The 21,792-nt window shown below is 40.1% G+C and overlaps 1 protein-coding gene across 9 annotated transcripts in view; it reads left to right on the top strand.

Moving 5' to 3' along the window:
- RIPOR3 (RIPOR family member 3) overlaps positions 1-21,792 on the top strand; it is a 54,460-nt gene that overhangs the window by 19,354 nt on the left and 13,314 nt on the right. For 6 of the 9 annotated variants that reach the window (XM_075720920.1, XM_075720924.1, XM_075720921.1 and 3 more), the window contains 10 exons: positions 2,809-2,937; positions 6,904-7,050; positions 10,410-10,488; positions 11,269-11,292; positions 11,419-11,472; positions 12,165-12,314; positions 12,915-12,978; positions 13,383-13,426; positions 14,108-14,233; positions 16,441-16,586. In XM_075720920.1, the coding sequence (XP_075577035.1) occupies positions 2,837-2,937; positions 6,904-7,050; positions 10,410-10,488; positions 11,269-11,292; positions 11,419-11,472; positions 12,165-12,314; positions 12,915-12,978; positions 13,383-13,426; positions 14,108-14,233; positions 16,441-16,586 (935 nt within the window). In that variant the 5' untranslated portion in view covers positions 2,809-2,836. Of the gene's footprint in view, positions 1-1,079; positions 1,204-2,808; positions 2,938-6,903; positions 7,051-10,409; positions 10,489-11,268; positions 11,293-11,418; positions 11,473-12,164; positions 12,315-12,902; positions 12,979-13,382; positions 13,427-14,107; positions 14,234-16,440; positions 16,587-21,792 lie in introns of those variants that run through there. The other 3 variants (XM_075720922.1, XM_075720925.1, XM_075720926.1) reach the window with 3 other exon arrangements.

Consider the following 21,792-nt stretch of genomic DNA (forward strand, 5'->3'; position numbering starts at 1 on the left):
AATTTGAGATATGTCCAGATGCTTTTTCTCAGGGGCAGTTGTAACATAGCTCAGCACTTTTATACAGACACTCTGGCTAGCAAAACCCTCTGTTTAAACAACTGCATTTATAAATCTTTTTTACAAATAAAATATTGTCTTGACATCCTACTTATGGTCTTCTACTCAGAAGTGTGAAATGAGCTGTAAGATTTCTAGGTCGCTACAAAAAAAAATATATGCAGGTGTGTACCAAGAAGTATTTGACTTTGTCGACATTATTTCCAAGGAAGAAAGATAACCCCTTTAATGGTGCTTTTGCTTTCCTAACATTATTTAGATTCTCTTCATTCTTATAAGAGGGAACTGTGAAAATGTGCTTGTGAATTGCTTTTGAATGTAGCTACACGTTACAGCAGGAGATGACGTGGTCAGTGGCCTTGAGGACTGAGCTTTGTGCAGTTCAAAAAACCAAAAGACCCATGAGAATTTTTAAATGCTTATGGCTAAGTGTGAGTGAGGTCCAATTCATCTCTCATTTTGACTAATTTGCAACAGTGTATCTTCTTGAAGTCCAGAATTATATTTGATTTATAAAAACACATATGGCAACAGAATCAAGTCTAGGTAATTTAAGCAATTTATTTCCTTCACCAACTGAGTTTTGGGGGTCTGTACATTTCCAACGTAATTCTTCACATCTAGAGTTCAATACCACAGATTGGTACTTCAGGAGTTTTCTCATCATTTTCCACTTTCTGTTCCCTGTTAAAGGTCTGCCTGGTTTTGTTTGTTTCATATCTATATGCTTCAAAGGCTTTCAGTCTCCTGCTATGCAGGCTTTAGGAGTCCTGTACAATCAGACAAGCTTTTCCTGCACTTTCTTCCTCCCTTTTACTCATGAGCTAACTTTCCCAGGTTAGAGAGCTGAAGAATAGATCCTGGGAATCTGGCTTAGCCTTGATGAGGAATGTGGTCAATAACCACGAGGCTATCCCTTTTATTTCTTCCTTTAATAGCTTGTTATGCAATCACAATTTTCAGTAAGTTGCATGTTTTTTTCAGTCTAATGATCCTTTTGATGGGGTGACTGTTCACAGATTTACAAGCTTCTGAAAACCAAAGGAAAGAATGGAAAATATTTCAAAACTTCAGCTGTGTTGTGATGCAAGTACAATCTCTGATTAAGGGTGTTAAGGAGGCATCTTTTCAAAGCAAGAGAGTGTAAGTGTTGTACAGTTTGATTAAAAGGTGATTAAGATGCACCTAAATTTTTCCACGTAACAGATTTCTATTGATACTACTGGTGCTATGGAGTCATGTGGACTTTGATGCACTGCGATAGAAAATACCTAGCCATACCCAACACTTCTTTTGACAAACTAGGTAGCTTGCAAAGCAGGTAGCTGTTTGGCTCAACTTTATCATTTTTACATCTTGTTCTAAAATCTTTTGCCTCTTTTTCACAGATGTATTCATGAGCTTGGCACAGCCTGTAGAACAGGCAGAGAAATGGGAGTCTTAGACCTCAGCCCAGTGAACTGACTGAGCGGCTTCTAATGAAATAGTCAGGTCTCACTGCAGGATCTCTGCTGCTGGAAATCCATTACAACTTTTGTTACTGCTTTGGTAGATAATGGGACCTAAAGCGTAGTCATTTACAGTAATTGCCCAGAATTAGCAAAACACTCTCAAATCTCACCCCTCTCGGGAAGCATAGTTCAACCATTCAGTTCTTTATATGCAGTCTGGAAGAGCAGTGAGTTAGGTTGCTCTCCAAGTTAGTGGCAAAGCCAGGAAAAGAATCTTATCCTGACATTTCTGGGTGTCTAGTCTGACTGACTGTAGGCATGCTGGTGGGATAATGTCAGGCATAGGGGTTGAGTGCGGATGTTTCTTGCCAGTATCTGCTCTGATAGATTAAGAGCTCACTGTTCTTCAGAGGACATTCTATAATGTAGGACAAGCTTTTGCATAGACCATCTCCATGCAGAGCTCTTTATTGGAGTTTCTACTCTCTCTACAACTAGATACTCCAGCTTTTTGTTTTACACAGTTTTACTCAGTTGTGGTGTTTACATTACACCAGCTTGAGGGGGGAAGGAAGGGAATTTTTCTGTATATTAACTGTCTGGGTGATTTTCTACAGCTGCTTTGAAGGATATGTCTGTTACTTATATTGTAGCTTGGATTCTATAGACATATGGCAGAGAACACAATTCTCCAGAAAGCAAAAGAGTTTGACTGATGGAAAACAGGAGAGAGCAATCCAAGAGAAATCCTGCCAGAGGAGGAGCAGGAACCTGAAATTTACTGTTGAAACCAGACTTCTGCCTTGGGCTTAAGTACCACACTCAGCCAATTCTGCCATTGACTTCAGTGTGGCTCTGCACAGATGCAAGGAACTGCTTTTTGGATCTGACTAAGTCTGGAGCTTAAGTATTGTTCTGGCAACCATACTGATTTGGAAATAGACTGGTTGGCCTGAACTCCTTAAGCAGTGGGACAATTACAGGGTTTTTAAAAAATCAGAAATGTAGAGAGCCTGAATTGAGGCTATTCTGGCTTTTACATAGTGAGTTTGTAAAATCAATCAGAAATTGAAGAGGGCATGAGAGATTTCATTTTAGACTATTCAGTCCCTTATTAATTGTGTTGTGGATGGCAACAGAGGAAACGTCTATAGCAGACAAGTCTTTTTTTTCTATTTAATCTACTGTCTGTTGTTCTGACTTTTCACTTCCATGCAGCTCAGCACTTGCAGCAGCACAAGTCTAAGCCTGAACTGCCAAGAAGATTTTGACTCATCTGTTTTTCTGTTTATTTCAGAAGCCGATAGACTTACTCACTGGCAATCATGTCGGTCAAACTCACATTTGTCTCTCCTGGTGATGGGGGTGGTATCAGCAGGAGTTGTTCCTTCACTGGATTCAGCACTGTGCAAAGCAGAAAATTAGCGTAAGTAACACAAAAAGAAAAGCACCTGATCGTTTGGGCAACAGACATTAGGTACTGTGAATGTATTTTTTAACCTAAGGCATCTATGTGTAGAAGTTGTTCCTTATTTTTTATCTTAAAACTATTGAGTGTTGTCATGGTTCACTGATAAAGAGCTATACTTCACACCGTACTATCTTTCTACTATACACACTGTACTTCAGAGATGGCTGGATTTCAGAGGTTATGTATCAGACTGTTAATAGTCTCCCTTTCTTCTAGAAAAATGAAGGGCTGCGACCCTTCCTGCTAGCAGCCTAGTAGTAACTGACGTTTTCTGACTAAAACCTTCTGAATAGTTACAGTTATTAAAAATCTCGTAGACCTTTAAAAAGATGGGGATGTTAATGGTGAATCCTGGCAAAATGTGTAACAACCCAACTCAAGTTCTCCTGGAGTTATTTAAGCAGAGTGGTGTTACATGAGAGGAAGGGCTGCTTTCTGGCAGTGCCACAAACGAGAGGGAGGGAGGAATACAAGCAGGCCAAGGCCACCGCAAATTCGCTGCTATCAGTAGCAGGTCTGTAGTGTAGCCAAGGTTGCAGTCGTCTTCCAGTCTTCAGCTGAGCCCCGTAATTGCTAAACCACCCTGCACTGTTTTTCCCTTTTTGCTTATCATAAATTGTTGCATAGCATTGCCCTATGTAGATAACTGTGCAGCTTTTCTCCTAGAAGTGCTCTTGTTCTTTTTCTGAATTTAGTGATCCCTGTATAGCCTGTTGAGTGCTTTTAGAAGATATGATATATAAATGGAAAATTAATATAATCTCTGACTGCCGGTGCATGCTAGAGTAATAACAACGTGAATCATTTAGCAGTATCATATAGAAGTATTGTAAAGTATGCCTCTAAAAGTATTGTACTAAAAAAATCCTATTGTGTATCAGTAAAATACCTGACTCATGTTATAAAATATATTTTCAAAGAACCAAATGACTGACTTAACCTTTTAGGTCAACACAGCATTATAAAGTATGAGCAAAAATTAAATTCCAGCATGACTGTGATGTAATCAAGAAGCTTTCACATTTGAATAAATTAATTTGTTGTGGAAGCTGAAAAATAATATTACACCTAGCAAAGATCGGACATCTAAAATCACACCAATCACTAAGATCTTGAGAAAAACACTGTCAATAAATTATATAAAGAGACTTGAGCTCAAGTATGCATTGAGAGTTCTAGCAGGGAAAGGATCTACCAGGAAAAGTGTTGAACAGCCGTTTCTCCAACAAAGGCACAGTCCAGCAGGGTAAGAATGCTCCAAACAGCAGAGCTGATATATCCCTTAGGGTTATTCTGTAACTTTTAGCTGCAAAGGTTTTCTAACCAAATGCCTCTCTTTATGCATTTTTTATGGCGTTGCTTTTCATTAAAGTGTTTAGACAGACAGTTTCATTCAGGAATCACCGCAATAAGGAAAATTTGCATCCTAGATACTCCGTCACAGCCCAGTGAACACCCAAGAGCTTTCCCCAGCATAGTGAAGAAATTTTTTAATCACCCTTTCCTAACTTATCTCTCCCTCAGGCACTGTTGCAAAACACAGCAGGAGATTGCAGGGGCCCTATGCAAGGTCTATCCAAAGGATGACACACAAATCGGGTCCACATGGAGATTCTTAAGCAGATGCTAAATATACTTTCGCATTTCTTCAGCAACTTCCTTTTGAGGCTCTCAGTCAGACACACTATTTCATTTTTCCTCACAACAGTCTCCACAGGAAGTAAATATTATTACTGTTATCTATAAAGTGGGAAATCTGATACTCAAATTATTAAGTTCACAAGGGAAAGCAGCAACATAGCATCTAGCTCTTAGCTACTGTCCCTAAAGGCCCATGTCAGCCACTTAACTTTTTTATGAAATGTATGCAAATGGGATTCTTAACATCAGTGCCCTGAGTACGTACGTATGGACTACATCAGTCAGTAGGAGATACTGAGGAAAGCGGTGAGTTTTAAATCCCAACCTATCCGTATGCGGTGCTTAGGTGCTACTCTTTAACTGAAGGGAAATGATTTCCTGAATTTAGGATTTGCAGTCCAAAACTCTGAAAGTAAATATGAAGGTCCTTTCCTTTCCAAAAATAAACAAAACCCAGGAGCCATTTGGGCTTTTTAATTTCAAAAGATAGAATTATCTTATATCATCCATATGGTATCTTGCTAATTAGGGTACTCATCTAAAGCATGGAACTGGATGCTATCTCCTGCTTTGCATGAAAGAATTTTAAGTGATGATCCTTCTAGGAGACTCTTTCAACTGCTGTTATTGGCTAGACTGTCCCTTCCAGTGTTATTGCTGTTGAAACACTCTCACTTTGCATGGAATACTCAAAGATTCATTATTTCATTATATCATTTTTTCAAAGAAAACAATATTAATTTAAGTTTCTAATTTAACAGTTATGTTCCTCGTTATAGGTAAGCTGAGCTCCAAATGGTTTGGTTAATTAGTACTTTACATTAAGTCATCGTAAAAAACTAAGATAATCATTGGGGCGAAGAAATTAAATATCCAGTAATGTTTGGCAACACCTAATTTTATCAGATTTTTTACAGATTATGTGTTAAAAAATGCAGTTAAGTGGAAATTTAGCACCAGAATAATTAAAGTAGTTACTTGAAGGTTTCTATAATAGGACTGGGGACATCTCTCAGGTGTGCTGGGCCTAGGATTTAATCGCCAAGCTCAGTAATCTCCTTAGGCCTTCAGTCACATGCCTAGAACTTAAAAACACCCAGTGGCTAAGTACCAAGCCTGTGGAAGTTCATCATTTCTCCAGGTGAGCTGAATTTAGGATAGAGATTGTAGAGAAAGTGGAAAGCTTCTCTGAGAGCAACCAGTTGGCTGGGCTTGGTGGAATGGGAAACTTATTTAGGTAATGTTATTTTAGAGGCTGGGCTTTTAGGGAGTATTAACAAAACTGTGTAAAATAACTAAGACTTGGAGGAATACATAGATAGAAGTAAGCCAGGCAGGAATCTGACAATGTGAAATAACCATTTGCAGAGAGCTCATTTTCTGGTTTAAATGTTGTAGATACATATAACTAATGGCTCGGCATGTTCTAACTCTTTAGGTTAGCACAAAAAATCCCGTGTGTGGGACTTCTGTTAGAAACTATATTTAGTTTTGTTTTTGCAGTTGCTTGTAAAAGTAAGTGAGGTGTAAGACACTGAAAAAACACCTTGATAATTATATCTTGTATGCAACCTGGGCTTAGTAGCTTGCTTTTCTAAAATGTGGTAGGGCTGTAAGCCATCATTTAAATGGATGGTGAATACAGGCGAAGAAATGGCTATTTCTAAGGCTTTTTATGTTAGTTTTATCCGTTAGGCCTTAAGCAGATGCCAAGTTTGTTGCCTTGTTTTCCTGAATCGCAGGTGAGAGTCGGAATGGCAATCTCCTCATCCTGCAGTGTCTGTAGCTGACCCAGCAACTGGTGTGAATGCGCACAGAAACAGGGCCATAGCTAGCTGCCGTGTGTGTCTGTTACGACAATTAATTGCTAGCAGTATGAAAATGAGCTGTTCTTTTTCTTGCTCAGTGTGCTCCCCACATTCCCAAAGAAATGGGGACCTGTATAATTTTTCTTTATTTAAAAAGGATAAAAGGGAAACACTAGGCTTCTCAGAGTCTGCATCAAGCTTGGAGAAGGGGATGTTCTTATTGAAGTTACTGTTGTTGAAGTCACAAAAAAACTCATAGTTTTTCTGTGCTAGGTATTTAGGGCTGGGCCTTAACTTTCTAATGTTATCTGTGAAAGTATTCTCAGTGTGTCCAAGAGCTTTGTTCTTTTGAGTGAAAGTATATGGGATTGGGCATATAACTTGTAGCCTGGAAGCTTTGTGGGTTAGGCATCTCTCTTCTCCCAGGTGATGGGGTTTGCATCTTTCCCATGTTTCTTTTCTCTTTCTACAGAAAGTCTCTCAGCAGAAGTTCAGTGAGATCAAGAATGTCACTGAAATCCCCCAAGGCTTATAATTCCCTGCAGAAGGGGGCAGTCATCTGGGATCCAAAGCCACTGCAGGTGAAGAAAATTTTTGAAGCTTTGAAGAAAGGACTTAAGTAAGGACTTTTTAAGTATTGTAATTTGCCTTACCTAGTCATGCTGCTTAAGTCTGTGCATCACTGTTCTCTGTCTCCATCTGGCATCTTTAAACATATGTAGTGACTTCCCCAGGCACTGGTTTGGGACCTTGTAAAACAAGTTTCATTCACTCTCAGTCTGCTTGCAGACAAAGTGTTCTGGGCTTTTTTTTTTTTTGGTTTTTTTTTTTTTTTTTTGTTCCCACTTTGTTACACTTCTCAAAAAAATCAGTGGCAGGTAGAACTCTGTGGGGAGATTCTCCATCTCTTGGGAGCAACTAAGCTCCCTTGATGAAAGGAGGCTTTTGGAGCATGCAGGGTGGCAGACAGGAAGTCTGCATATCGAGGAGAGACTTGGATAGGGATGGGACAGCCAGACCTGGGGGGTGATTGGCAGAAAGCTTCTGGAGAGGGAGCTGTGTGGAGTTTGCTTTGACTCAAAAAGCTGACTTAAAAACAAGTCTGAAAGTAAGGGTGTGCCCTGCAAGGACACAGTGGGGAGGCTGGTTCATAAACTGTTTCTATTCTCTTGAAGCTAATTAGAGAACATTTAAGAGTTAGATATTCTAGTGGTGCAGGGTTCTTCTGGGGTTTTTTTTCTTTTAATAGGATTAAACTCTGGAGTTCAAAAGTCCCCTTTCATCTCTGGGTGGCTTGTTGGAAAGGAAAGGTCTAAGCAGATCCACCTGAAAACTTCAGCTGACTTGAGGTGGTGAAACAGAGCTGTAGTATAACTCCATCTTCTTATGGCAATGTAAATAATGTTATCTTGCTTTAAATGTGGTGTTATTTCAAGGTGTTTGTTATGGTTGACTGCACAGTCAATGTTGCATGGGTACAGACTTGAGTGAAAAGGCTAAAGGCCAATTTTGCCTGTTGCCTGTCTGGCAGATGTGGGGTGTATGCAGCAGACAAAATAGACATCAAAGGATGGGCTGGCAATCTGAATTTAGGGTGTTCTGGCTTTGAGGAAGCTGTCAGTTACCTCATAGAAACCCTGATATTAGGCAATGCTGAAATGACAATAAAACATGGATGAGCTTGCTCTCTTGGCATTGCAGAGCAGAAGGGAAGAGGTGGCAAGTGCTCTTTGCCTCCATCAGTGATTGAAACGGATCAACCTTTAACTGCATCCTGGAATCTTAATATACCAAATACATCTTAAATCCTTACAGTTGATGTTCATGGGTCTAGTCTAATATCATCGGAGCTTTATTTACACCCTGAAGCTACTATTGGAAGATAAAATACCTTTCCTTGGATTTGTAAACCCTGTAGCTCTTTCTGCTGGCATCCTACTAACAGTTCCTGCACATATGTTGCCGCTATCCTCAAAATTTTACTACTGTATTAGTTCTGATCATAGTTTGTTTTCTTAAGCAAAGAACATAAAATGCACTGTAATAATACATTGTAAACTCAGATGTGTCACATTTTTATTCCAATAAAAGACTATAAAGTCTTAGGCCTAAAAAAAAAGTCAATGTCTTATTAGTGGATTTAGATTTAAAACAAATAATGAAACCAAATGTTTTTGCAGAGTTTAGAATTTATTGGAGCTTAGGGAGGAGAAACCATAAAGTGGATCAGAATTTGTTCCCAGTTCTACAGGGAATGCCATATGATCAGACTCCTGCCAAAACTGAGTAGCTAACTAATTGACTAAAGTAACCGACAGAAAACAACTGTATCAAATAGCAATGCAAAGTCCAAATTTTAAGTAGATGCAGACCAAGTCCACTTGGTGCTGGAGTGACTTGAATTTTTAGTGCAGAACATGTTTTACGTGCCTGTTTCCTTATAGCTATAGCAAATAATTCTTTATTCTGTTAGCCGTCTGGGTACCATTCCAATAATTCTTTATTCTCTTAACCATCTGGGTACCATTCCACAAAGTTGGCAATTCTAACGTGCTTAAATCTAAAAGTGATGAAGCTTTTCTAAAAGGAAGGTGAACCCTTTCCTGCCACCAGCCTTGGCTACTTCTGCACTGAGCTGTTAATAGGCAAGTGTAAAGAGCAGACAGCTGAATGCTGGAGCCGCTGGGTGTCTTGGGGGAACTGGTTTTGTAACAGTAAGAAAATGAAATGCATCAAAGCAAATGTGAAGAAGTACAGCTGTCTTAAATGAAGTTATTTTGACTGCTCAGAGAAATGTGTCTTATAATGTAGCATTTACCAGGTGACTCCTGTTCCTTTTTAAGCATAAGAGGAAAAAGTTACTTAAGTCTGCTCTGTATTAAAAGCAAAGTTGGAAGAAGATGGTCTCAGCAGAAATAGTTCAAGGCTCTGTGGGAACTCCTAAGGGACAACCCTTGCACGCAAGCAACTCTATAGAAGCCAACTGGCACCAAGTGCTTCACACCTTGCAAAATAGTTCTAATTCTGGAAAAAGTAACCGTTACATCAAGAAATTGTCTAGCATACCGAAAGGTAGTATTCGGCTCTGGCTAAAACACTAGAAGGTGGTATTCAGCTCTGTTTGCTGAAACACTGAATGACGTGTGCCCTGCCTTACATGTGGAGTACTTCTATGAGCTTGGTTTTGTAGTGCAAGTGTTTCATGATGGACTTCTTTGACTTTTTAAGGTGGAGTTGGTTAATGAATTCTTACTCCTTAGTAACTGTAAGAAGAGATTTGATCAACAAATTAACTGATTCTACCTTAAAGAGAGGTTCCAGAAGGCCAAACAGGAGTCGTTAGAGAAATCTGAAAAGAAGATCTGTGAGCTGGGTTATATGTGTGTTAGAACTTGCCGTTCTCCTCTTACATCCCTCTTTTCCTCTTGCCTGTTGTAGTACTTCCAGCTCTACTGTCTTGTTTTGTTTTGCTTTGCATTCCCAGAATAAAGCCTATCTTTGACTTGAATGATCTATTTTAGATGAAGGGAAACAAGAAATAGTGAATGTCTGAGTGCAATGTGTGCATGTATTGTGCATGTATACATGTATATACCTTATGCAGCAGTGGTGGCCTTCTTGAATTGCACTGTAGCATTCCACATCTTGGAGGAGCAAAAAGGATTCAGGAGGATTCCTCATGTACAGCATCTTTAAATGTTAGCTAACAATAATCAGCACCTTCTGGCACTCATTGTGTACAGATGCTCCTCTAGGAGTGACTTTGCATTTAGGACAAATATTTGTCTATGGAAACCACCCTTTCTCATTTGTTGACCCATGTCCCTTTATATAGCCATTCACATCTCTAGAGAGGAAAACAAGAGAAATCGTCTGGAGAAGGAAGTTGTTTTGTAACATTCTGCTGAAAAATTCTTTGGGGAGGTGTTATAATGAATGTACCAGAAGAATGTAACACTGGGTTTTCTTCCTCTCCAGTGAATACTTGGAAGCACATCAAGCTGAATTGGATTATCTCTCTGGTCGACACAAAGATACAAAAAGGAACTCCAGATTGGTAAGATGCTTTTAATGTTAAATATTTAAATGACTTTAAAAATAAAAGTCACAAAAGTAGATGTTCTCTCATATCTGGGACTCCCAGGGGTTTTCCAGTTAAAGCACTGAGGTGAGGTCCAGCAAGACACCACAATCAGAAATTTAGCAAGCAGGCTAGCTATAGATGTGAGAATTAAACTTGGGATTTCTCATTTTCAGTATCCAGTAGTGCACTTCAGATAGTGTTCCTTTACTGGGGTGGTATCTCCTTGTGTCTGTTTAGTGATTACTGTTTGTACCTGACCAGAGCCAGGTACAGTATGGACAGAAATGGTGATGAAGACTGGGCCTTGTTTTCCATAGTTGGTGAATGTGTTCTTGTAACCTAGGTTCTGTCATATTCACAACTCCCTAGAAGTACCTTCAGAGACAGTGCTAATGAAAAGACAACTTGCAGATCCAACTTTTCCTTTCATTTGGTAAATAATAGCTAGATTAAACAAACAAACAAAAAAACCCAACTGGAAACTCCCAGGTACCGTGACCAATGTCCAAGTCCTTGTTACAGCTGGTGGCGAGACTCTGTCTCATTTCAAGCATCTGTGAAAACAAACCAACCAACCATGCACAGAAAATGAAAGTACTAAAAATGTTGGACTGTCTCCTTGTAGTAAGCAATGCATCTTAATTTAGTGTAGCTTAAGATATGCATAGTGAGTCTTGCAGTAAATATGAAAGTGTCATTAATGTGTACAAATATACATGCTCTCCTGTTCAGCCTGTGCTATTTCTCTTTCAGGCTTTCTACTATGACCTGGATAAGGTAAGACTATTGAGGATGAGACGAAATGTTGCAAATGGAGAAAAATGGATGATGTGTCTACTGTGTTGTTTAAAGGCATATTTAGGAAATAATTTCTCAAGTCCCCCTCTCTCTCCTCCTCAAAAGCAAATCCGCTCTGTGGAGAGATACATCAGAAAACTGGAGTTTCACATAAGCAAGGTAAGGGCTTTTGTATCTTATACATGTAAGGCTTACACTGCTGTATAAGCAAACTATCTAAATAGAAAATTCTCTGATTATAATGCTGGGTACTTTCTGAAAGCTGTAACCACTCTTTTTACAGAAGGAGGGGATTTTTATTTATTTATTTTCTTGAATGGTTCTATTCAGGCTGAATGTTGGTTACAACCCAACCTGAGTTTGCCTGTGAAGCCAGTTTGCATACCCTGCCAGTTTGTACAGAAAAAGCTGCTGTGGGAAGACTTACGTGTTCTCCTCCCCTTCCCACAAGGGGCCAAATAGGCAGTTCTGTAGAGTGCATGTCTGCTTCCAAATGAATGAAATCTCTCCTCTGACATAGCTAAAGGTGTAGGTGTGTTAATCTGTACTGAGGGAATCGGTTTGCTGCTCCCCAAGTGCTTTTTCCCTGGACAAAGTGTTACTCTACTCCTTGTCTTCTAATCTGATAATAGCAGAGTGAATTGTTTCTCAATATCCCATGCTTTTTTGCAGGAATGTCTATGAACAGTTGTGCTCTAATCAGTCAGTTGCAGCATTCTGCAGTACTATGATAGTTGGATTTGGTTGGGTTTTTTTGTCAGGAAAGACTGCAGACATTCCTCTCAAACTTATGAAACTATGCTGGGGTAATTCTTCTTCATTATTCCCCCACCCCCACCCAAATCTTAAAGGTAGAAGAACTCTATGAAGCTTACTGTATCCAGTGCAGACTACGAGATGGGGCCACTAACATGAAACATGCCTTTTCCTTGTCTCCTTCCACCAAAGCCTCCAGAGAGAGCCTAGTGGAGCTTTACAAGAACTACCAAGAGTGCACAGAGGTAGGAAATATTACACTTGTGTAACAAAGACCTGACTTCCTTAGCAAAAAATGTACTAGGACTTGCTGCTGGCTTTCTTTTTAATGATGTGGGTTGAAAACTTAACATGTGAATGAAATACAAGTACATAATGTGAATGGAAGCTTGTGAGATAAATACCCTACAGGCAAAGCTCTTGAATTCGATGCTTTTTTTTTTTTTTTTTCCCTACTCAGCTTGGCTTCATGTATTCATGAAGACAAGTGAAAAATCCTTTGAAGTTCTGCTTTAATACTGGGGTCTGTTATGACTTCCACTGGAAGTAATGGGATGAGAATTGAATAATGAATAACCTATGCTATTTCTACAAAACAAGCAGTGGAAGGTAACTGACAGTGAACTGCTCAAGCAGTTCCACTCTTCTGTGGAGTGCCATCATGATTTTCTGTCTTAAAAGTAGTATGAATGGACCCTGCATTCACTCCCCTAATGAAAATGTTAGTGTGTCTCTTTTTTCTTTTTTTTAAAAAAGAGCCAAGTCCTTTCAAGAAAATGACATGTATGGGAAGGTAGCTACTCTGCTGCTTTTCAGTCATAGTGATTGTTCAGCCTTTCTTCTAGGACATGTGCTTTATAGAAGGGGCATTGGAGGTCCATTTGGGAGAGTTTCACTTGAAGATGAAAGGTATGTTCCTTTCTTGTTCCCTTCAAGACTCATCAATTGATTTGGGGTTTATTACGTAGCAATCTGATCCACTGAGAGTCCATTTATTCAATGCCAGTTGCTTCCACTGGCTTTCTGGATCAGACCTTGAACAGAATTTTGGCAAACTTCTGTTTGCTTCAGTACTATAAAACAGATCTGCGATGGTATTTCATATTTGAGTATAAAAGCTGATGTGCTTTCTTTCCTTGGCTTAATTAAAATTTGTCGTTCTAAGAGCGTTTTGGGCTGGTGGCATAGCTTCTGCACCGCGTTGAGCACAAGGGGGTGTTAGCCGGATAGTCACTTTATTTATTGCAAGCTGAGGCTTTGGGACAACATTGTAAAAACTCTACAAGTATTAGGAGTCTTCCTTCTCTTTTCAGGGTTGGTGGGCTTTGCACGTCTCTGCCCGGGGGACCAGTATGAGGTGCAGTATACAGCAATTAATCTTGTCCTTTATTTTACTGCTGTGAGTTTGCAGTAGAAAAACAGGAGAGTAAAGGTGCAACATGTAGAAGGCGAGCAGGAAACAGGCTACGATAAAACCGTGCACTGTTCCGATGAGAACAGTGCTTGGGCATATTCACTAGGTACTCTGCCCTCTGAGACTGAAGAGGGAAAGATGTGATTCGGGTGTTATGGGAGGGGTTTAAAAGATGGCAGTGATTGTCTATCAAAACCAACCTGCCAGGTCTTTGTCTTGAAAGTTGCCCTGGAATCGAGTAACAGCCACTGGCTGTTTCTTGGAAGATTGCCCTTGGCGTGCTTTGAATGCGTCTCAGTATCTTACTGGGTTGCTCTCCTACTTCTAACAGTTCCAAATGATTTCCAGTGTGCCTTGTATTTCAGTACTGCTACGCTTGCTATGCAACGTAGTTTTGCAGTTCTAGAATGGGTCGGACATGTCATTTGGCACTGAGTTAAGGTGTTAAAACCTGCAACCCAAATTCCTGCCTCCAATCTTCTAACTTTATCCAAGTTCCTAAATGTATAGTGATCAAAGCAATGGCTTTGCCTCTGCAGCACTGGAACAGCGTGAGGCCTATGGACTGAAGGGATCATTCTGGGATATGTTGACCCAACATCCTTTTTTCTTCGTGGTTTCTAGGTGTTTGTGCGACTGGGGCGCCAAAAATGGAGGTTGAAAGGCAAGATTGAGACCGATGACAGCCAAACGTGGGATGAGGAAGAAAAGATTTTTATACCCAATCTCCATGAGAAGTTTGAAATCAAGGTGTGGTGTATAATGGTTGGATTGGAATCAGTGGGTTAACAGGTCTTCTGCCGTACTACTTACCTGTTAGGCTACCAAGCATTTGTCAAAATTCTTATGTAGTTTTCTTTACATAGCCCTGTAAAAATGGCAGTTGATCAATGTTCTACCTATTGAACAGACATCTACTTCTGTTTTTCCTTTGTTCCTGGCACTCGTAACTGTATTAGTGCATCTGCTTTCCCATGTTTTGGAGTCTGGTATATATGGTGGTTGGTTGTTTTTTTTTTTTTTTTTTAAAAAAAAGGTCTAAATCAGTATCTGGGATTTTCTAGAGTGAAGTCTAGATGTGGAGACAAAAAGATGTGTATGTAGATATTATTTATATTGCCCATGTGGAATATTAAGTTCTGTGGAGTTCTGTTCTCTATTGAAAAAGAGAAATATGTATATGGAAAACGTATCATTGCACATGTGTACGTTTTGAATGCATAGTTCAAAAGTCCCTTTTACCTGGGTGCACTGTAGATTCTTTTGTCATGTTTTACTCCAGAGATGCTCCATACCTGTGAAGAACCAATGGCTTTTGTATGCTAGTACAAACTGTCTGTACTTTATATCTTTATTTAGAGTTCTGACACTTTTTTTTTTTTTTAAACTGCCTTGGAGAATGTCATCTCTTTAACAGTAAGGGACCAGTGCTAGTGGCCTGTGAAACGTAGATGCCACGTTGTGGCTACCCCTTGGGGGAAGCTTGTAGTTTTCATAGACTGTTGTGCAGCTGCCACTGGCATTGGTTCTGGCACTTACCCAGCAGGTGGAGTTAATCCTTAAACAGCATTTGCACTGTAGTCTGGCATTTTTTGTGGACTGGACTCTGCAGCATGACATCTGTCAACCTAAAAGGAGCTGAGATCGAAGGCTGTGCTGGATCCTGTTCTGCTAGGGAACTGTGCCAGCGCAGGGTTTCAGGTTTTGGCAGCTGTGTTAAAGCAGCTATTGCAATGTTCCCCTTCTATCTGGCAGCAAGAACTGGGTTACAGAGGAGAGACACTTTGGCATCTTGCCGGCACAGCCTTTGGAAATGTGCTTATAACACACTTCTTTTTTTTTTTTTTTTTTTTTTCGCCACTGCACAATGAAGATCAGGCGAGAGGCTAATTCGGATTCCTTTTTTTCCCCATAATAGTTGTAAAAAATTGTGTTACTTTGTATGGCATTGACAGTTTTACTCTTTACTCAGTAGACTTTCATAAGCTGACAAAATGTTCTCCACACCCTCCTGCTCTTTTGTACTTAATAATCTTTGCCCAGTACAAATACATAACAGTTTGGTTTTGGTTTTGTTTTTAAAAAAAAAAAAAAAAAACAACAAAAAACCTGAGAAGTGCCAAAGAGTGTTCCAAGAGGAGTCCGGCAACATAACTTTTGCTAGCTCTTAAAGGAGATGTGGGCGTGTAACTAATTCCCGAAGTGGACTTTAGCACTTGTGCTAAAATTCTGTGCTGAGTCTGATGCTTTACACACTTCTAGAACAATTTGATCTTCAATTGGAAGTATGTTTTTATAGCAAGTGTTTGATTAGATTTTTTTTTTTTTAAGAAGCTGAAGAAGCAAAGTGCCAGCCTCAGAAAAATGCAGGCCTGTAACTGCATTGATAACAAACTTGGGGCCACCTGCAGAGCTAGTGGAAAGAACTGGTGCTTACAAGTTCTGATTTTGGTCCACAGCTGAGCTCAGGACAGTTAGAACAGTCACAGTGGATGCAGACAGTTGTGCTTCCAGATCCTTTAGGCAATTGAAGGCTGAAATAGTCTAGTGTAGGTAGGCTAATATACTTCTCTGTAATATATATTTTTATGACAGTGTTGTTCTAGTATGTAGACAAGCTAAACTCTATACTATAAATGACAACTACTTGTATGTATACCAGAGCTAAAATTTCCAAATTTCAGACTAATTTTTCTTAAAATCATAGTCTACCAAATTCTGTTGTCAGAAGTGCTGTACAGCTCTGTCTCTCCACAAGTCATAGCGCTCCTTTCCTCTTTGCTTGCCACCTATGACATATTCCTTGTGGGGATATTGGCTCACAACAGTTTAGGAACCCAGAATTGAGTAGCAAGGTTTTAAGTTTGTTGTGGGCCTCAGAGCAGATCTGAGCCTGGGGTGTTTTCATGATTTAGGATTGTCTGGTAAGATGAAAATGGATATGTTTGTCCCTGCAGGTGACAGAGCTGCGAGGACTGACCACTATTCTAGTTGGTGTCGTGACATGTGACAGCATAAACTTCTTTACAACCAAGCCTAAGGCAATCATTGTGGATATAACTGAACTGGGCACGATCAAGCTACAGCTGGAGGTCCTCTGGAAGTAAGTACAGCGTCAAATGAAAAAAGCTGGCGCCTTTAAACATTTGAAACAAATTAAAGGCTCCTAAGTATGTCACTTAGTAGCATTCAACATCATAGTCCTCTTTCTATTTGCAGAGCAGGTGCAGGATAGATAGCAGCCACATGCTTCCTCACAGCAACCCCAGCTACTGTGCCTGATCTCTGACTCTGTGGGAGCAGTCCCCAGGAAGGGGAGGGGGAAAGGGACAGAAGTTATTTCTATGACCTTTCAGTTCTTTGTGCTGATGTTACCGGAGCCATGGCTGGCCACATGAACTGACTAGCAGGCTTTTACTTAGCTTACTACTCTTCAGAATGAGCGTTCAAGTCTAGCTCCAAGCAATGTATGTACATCTATAAAACATGAACAATAATCTTGGAGATGATGAAATGAAACTGAAAATAGCAGCTTCTAGGCACAACGGAAAAAAATGTGGTTGAAATTTTAGGGCAATCACTATTGCCTGGCCACAATTTGTTGAAAATTAAGCTTTCCCAAAGACATAGCACCTTTATATCTGCCCTGTGATTGCAGTTATCAATATAAGACCTGTTTGTGCACTACAGGAAAGCTTGGTTACAGATGCACTTTCAAAATAGCTGAGTATTTTCACGGTGCCTGTGATTTGTTAAATGGTTTTATAATTTAAATCTGTAAATCTTCTTTTTTTTTTTTTTTTTTGTAGTGCATTACTGATGTTATTAAAAGCAAATTGTCACTTTTGTGGATGCTGCACTGAAACTTCTTTCTCACTCTAGACATACCACCATAGATTTTTGAGGTAGTACGGTTATTTCTGCTTTATGGGACTGTCGGTCTATACTGAGAGTCTTGTATGCAACAAATCAAAACTTTTTAACCTGTTTCCATTTACTATTGTCCAGGGGTTAAATCTAGCCATCTTAGTGAAGAGCCCAATTAAACAACAGGCACTCGTCACTCGTACTTTTGTATATGGCTTAATGCAGTCCTCAGTTCTTCTCAACCCCATATGGCAAAGAGGCATTTGAACACGCCTCCATGGTGAGGACCTTCTTGAAAGGCCACTTTGTGATGACTTGTAGATCTAGGCGCTCTCCAGAAAAAGCAGAAACTGAACAATGTTTAGATTAGGAAGGGCAGGGAGCTATGCCTTGCAGGCCAGGCTCACCTACGACTCAGCGTTATACAACTGTTCTCCTCTGGCCATGCTGGTTTCTTGTTTTCTTAAAAATTACCCACGAATAAAAAAGCTTGTATGTATTGAATGTGTGGTCTGCCAAATATGCACAAGAGCTGAACAGATCTTTCAGTAAGAGAAAAGTTTCCCTGCCCTTAGGGTAAAGTAACCAAAGGTATTTTACAATCAGACTTGATTTTTCAGGTCTTAATACCCTGTTTCTACTTTTAATTACCTTTGGAAGCATCATTTGACTTAAAACTTATCACAGTCTTTCAAGCCACAAAAAGGAGAAATGCTGCAAAGGTTTTCTGTTGCAATTCCTGTTCAAGTGTTGATAAACAGTGTTCAGGTTGCATTTCTGGCATTGGGGAAAGAAAAGCTTTGTTAATCAACATACTATTTTCTGAATGTCTTTTGTGTATGCTGTGGTTCTTGAAATTTACTGTTGACTTGTGCATGCAATTGGGCTGAAAAGTGAATCTTGGCAACAGCATCTGAAAACTATTTTCAAATGCACACGTTGCTCTAAGTCAATGAGAAATAAACTCACACAGCAGAGTTTTGCCTGCACCTGTTGTCTGTGACACTTCTTCCTCCTGAGATCTAACAATGGCCATCAGTATATGGGTTTTTTTTTGGTGAGGTCCTGCAGCTGCTCTGAGACTTTTGAGACCTCTCTTTCTTATTTGAGAAGTTGAGCCACTAATTAGTTGGGTAATAAAGCCTCATTCCAGAAGCTTTCTGTGATCTTGCATTATATGCCCTATGAAACATCCTTTTACTCGTGCCAAGTTACGTATGTATTCCCATTTGAATCTGAAAGCGGAGACATTCATGGTAGAGTTATTGAAAACTGTGTGGAGTGGGTATGGTGCAAGTTGCATTCTATTTTTTTTTTTTAAAGTAAAAGTAGCTCTTAAAATGCCAGCCATTTTAAATGAAGGCCAATTAAAATATTCTGTTTTGACATTCACATGTCTTAGTATTGGGGAAGGAAGGAGAGAAGAGAGGCATAGGAGGGTATATGGGCTCTGATACATCCCCAGCAAAGTCTGATGCCTTTATTTGTCATCTCTCACCCTGCAACAAACACGTGCCACCAAAACTTGCATTGGGTTTAATCTGGATGTAAAATGATCAAAAGCCCTGACATAGTTTCAGAGCAGAAAGGACTGCAGACAGAACCCTCTGCCTGCAGAGATGCTTTTCTTATAAGGGAAGTCCCTTTCTCCCTGACTTCAAGCCTGACATCTTAAGAAGCTTCACTTACGCATTGAAGGAGACATACTTTCTTTATTGAACTGGATACAAAAATCTGCTTTTGCCCTAATCTGGGAAGTGCGGTACTGAGAGATGGCATGTTCATAGTGGAGTCTGGAAGAAATTGCTTCTACTCTCTTGTTAACACACACAAACGGCATCTAACAGATAGATTCACTTCATTTACTCTTCCTGGATCTACTTGCTTGTCTTTCCTCGCTGTCAAAAACTTTCATAAATAATTATGCACATAAGGACTGTACGAGGAAAACCCCTTCCTATTCTGGGATATTGCACAGTTTCTCAGATAATAGCCTAAATCCCTAAAGCAAATGGTATTTGTGACTAAATTTTCTAGAAAAATACAATTCAAATTATGTTGACACTTGGTCGTTGCAGTAGCTCGCAGCTCTTGTGCAGCTTTTGATGGCACTTCTGTGGCATTTGGGACAATCATCACCCAGCTTTTCGAGTTGGCAAAAGCTGAGCTGGGAGCAGGGTTAGTGGTGTCGCATTTCCTTTGGGAGTTAATCCCCACTTGGAATTTTTCAGTGTATGAGAAAACTCCGGCTGCATGTCTCTGCTGTGTTTAAGTTTTGTGAAACGCGTTGGTATCCTACCAAGTGGATTCTCCAGAGCACTTCTGCACAGAACTGGCAGGCTCCTCCTCTTCAACAGCCTGTTTGCTGAAATTGCTTGCAGAAAAGAGAAGTTGTGTAGTGGTAACTCAGGGTGTTTCTATTTTCAAAGACAGAGCACTCAAAATGACAACTGCTTTTTTTCCTTTGATTTAAGAATAGCTAAACAAATCCAGCTGATTTGCCCAAACTTCCCTGAGAGGCAAACTTTAGATCTAGACCTGCTTTGTGAGAAATCCAAATGTAGATCACTCTTCCACTTCTAAATGTATATTTTCCTTAAAAAGGCCACTGGTCTTCTGGGCTCTAACAAAAGTTCCTTCAACTCCTTTATAGATTATGCCATGAGGAGCTTGGGTCTGTTGCAGAACAGCTTTGTTGGCCAGTTTGGCAGAAGACTTTGGGTTTTTTTGCCAACCTAAACAGCAGTCTAAGTTCTGTCTCTCACATGAAGGACAAAGAGAAAGCCTGTATTCTCTTTTCAGAACTTCAGTTAGCACTCCACACTGGCATCTAAGGGTACCAGCCAGCCAGAACCACTCCTGTGATTTCTGCCCACTTTGAGCATGTGTTGGCCTGGCTCACAAGGGTTTGTGGAGTAGGGGGAAAAAAAACCTTAAGGGAGAATAAAAAAGGGAAGTCTGGTTTTTTGGATACGTACCTACTGACAGTTTTGGCTCTTACAGGTGAAAACTTATGTGAATAGGTAGTTACTCATGCAGGTATCTCTAGGCAATAGTCCATCAATGCGTCTGTGTGCTTTTGATGGAAGTGATAAGCTGTACTAACGTTGAAACTGGCACTTACTATGCTTTAGTGGGTAGGAGAAACCTTAACAACCACCATACTGTTAAAATTGCATGGGCATTTTCACCTGTGTTCAATAGGGAAAAAAAGAAATCTCATGATTAACAGCAAATCCAATCCAGTTGACCGGAATTGTTTTGGTGGTTTTTTGGTTTTGGGTTTTTTCTTTTTTTTTTTTTTATTAATGCAAGTCTGGATTCACAGGCCTGGTAGTGGGATTCAGACAGGTCTGTCCACCAGGAGCCCTTCTGGCCTGGTGGTATTTAATACACAGAGCAGTGGGATAGAAGGGGAGTAATTAGGGCACAGTCTTGGCGGTGGGAGAAAGGAATGTGGATCCTCTGGGGCTGAAGACTGAACTGAGTTCAGCTCTTATATGCTCTGCCTGATTACTTATGTTCCTCTGAGAACATAAGCCAGGAAGTGTCCACCTTTACACACCCAACAGAAAAATGCAGCAGGGTGAGGGAAGTGGTAGAAATCTCAGGTATTTCATCCCTCCACAGGTTTGGTGGTTCTGCCAAAATAATGGGGGAATCCATGCTCGGTCCTGGCAAGGCTGAGGCACCTCTGAATGTGTGTGGATGCAAAGCTTCTGGTGTCGTGGGAGGTTCAATCTAGGAAACGTGAGCTGTGATGAATTTTAAACCCCTTCAAGGTCAGGCTGGGCATGTGAGTTTTGCACCTGAACGCTGAAGTCCTGCAACAGCGTTAAGGCAAGCTAAAGGAGAATTATGTGCTGCATTTACATTGGCCTTAACAATGATGGCATTGTGGTGTTGTGCATTTAATGCCAATGTTGTAATTAGTCATAACCAAAACCCAACATGTTTGGCGATATAGAAATAGGATGGGAACAAGAGAGATGATCAGACATGTGGGGCCACTTTCATCTTTTTTAATAGAATTTTTCAGTCTTGAAAAGGTGTTGATAGATAATACTGTACAGGCATGTAGATGTTCGCTGTGGGGGATGTGGAAAGGAAACATTAGCTGCTATTTCTCTCAGTATAGCCACAGAGACACCCCCCCCCCCCCCCAAGTCAAAGTACATGTTCCACAATTTAAAGTTAAATAATGATATTTCTGCATACTTTTGACCTATACAGAGATTTTGTGTCAATGATTTCAGGAAGACAAACTAAAGAAAAGCGTGTGACAATTAAAGGCAATAGTCTGCTTGCAAAGGCTGGTGCATGACAGAGCTAAGCTATGGATTGCCTCAAATCTGAGTATGTGTCTGGGGAAAGCCTGCTATATTTTACTTACTTCCTACGCTTTTCCCCCAAATATCCCCCACTGGCCTCTGTCAATGTCA

This window comes from Pelecanus crispus, chromosome 14 (genome assembly GCF_030463565.1).
Source record: "Pelecanus crispus isolate bPelCri1 chromosome 14, bPelCri1.pri, whole genome shotgun sequence".
NCBI lineage: Eukaryota > Metazoa > Chordata > Aves > Pelecaniformes > Pelecanidae > Pelecanus > Pelecanus crispus.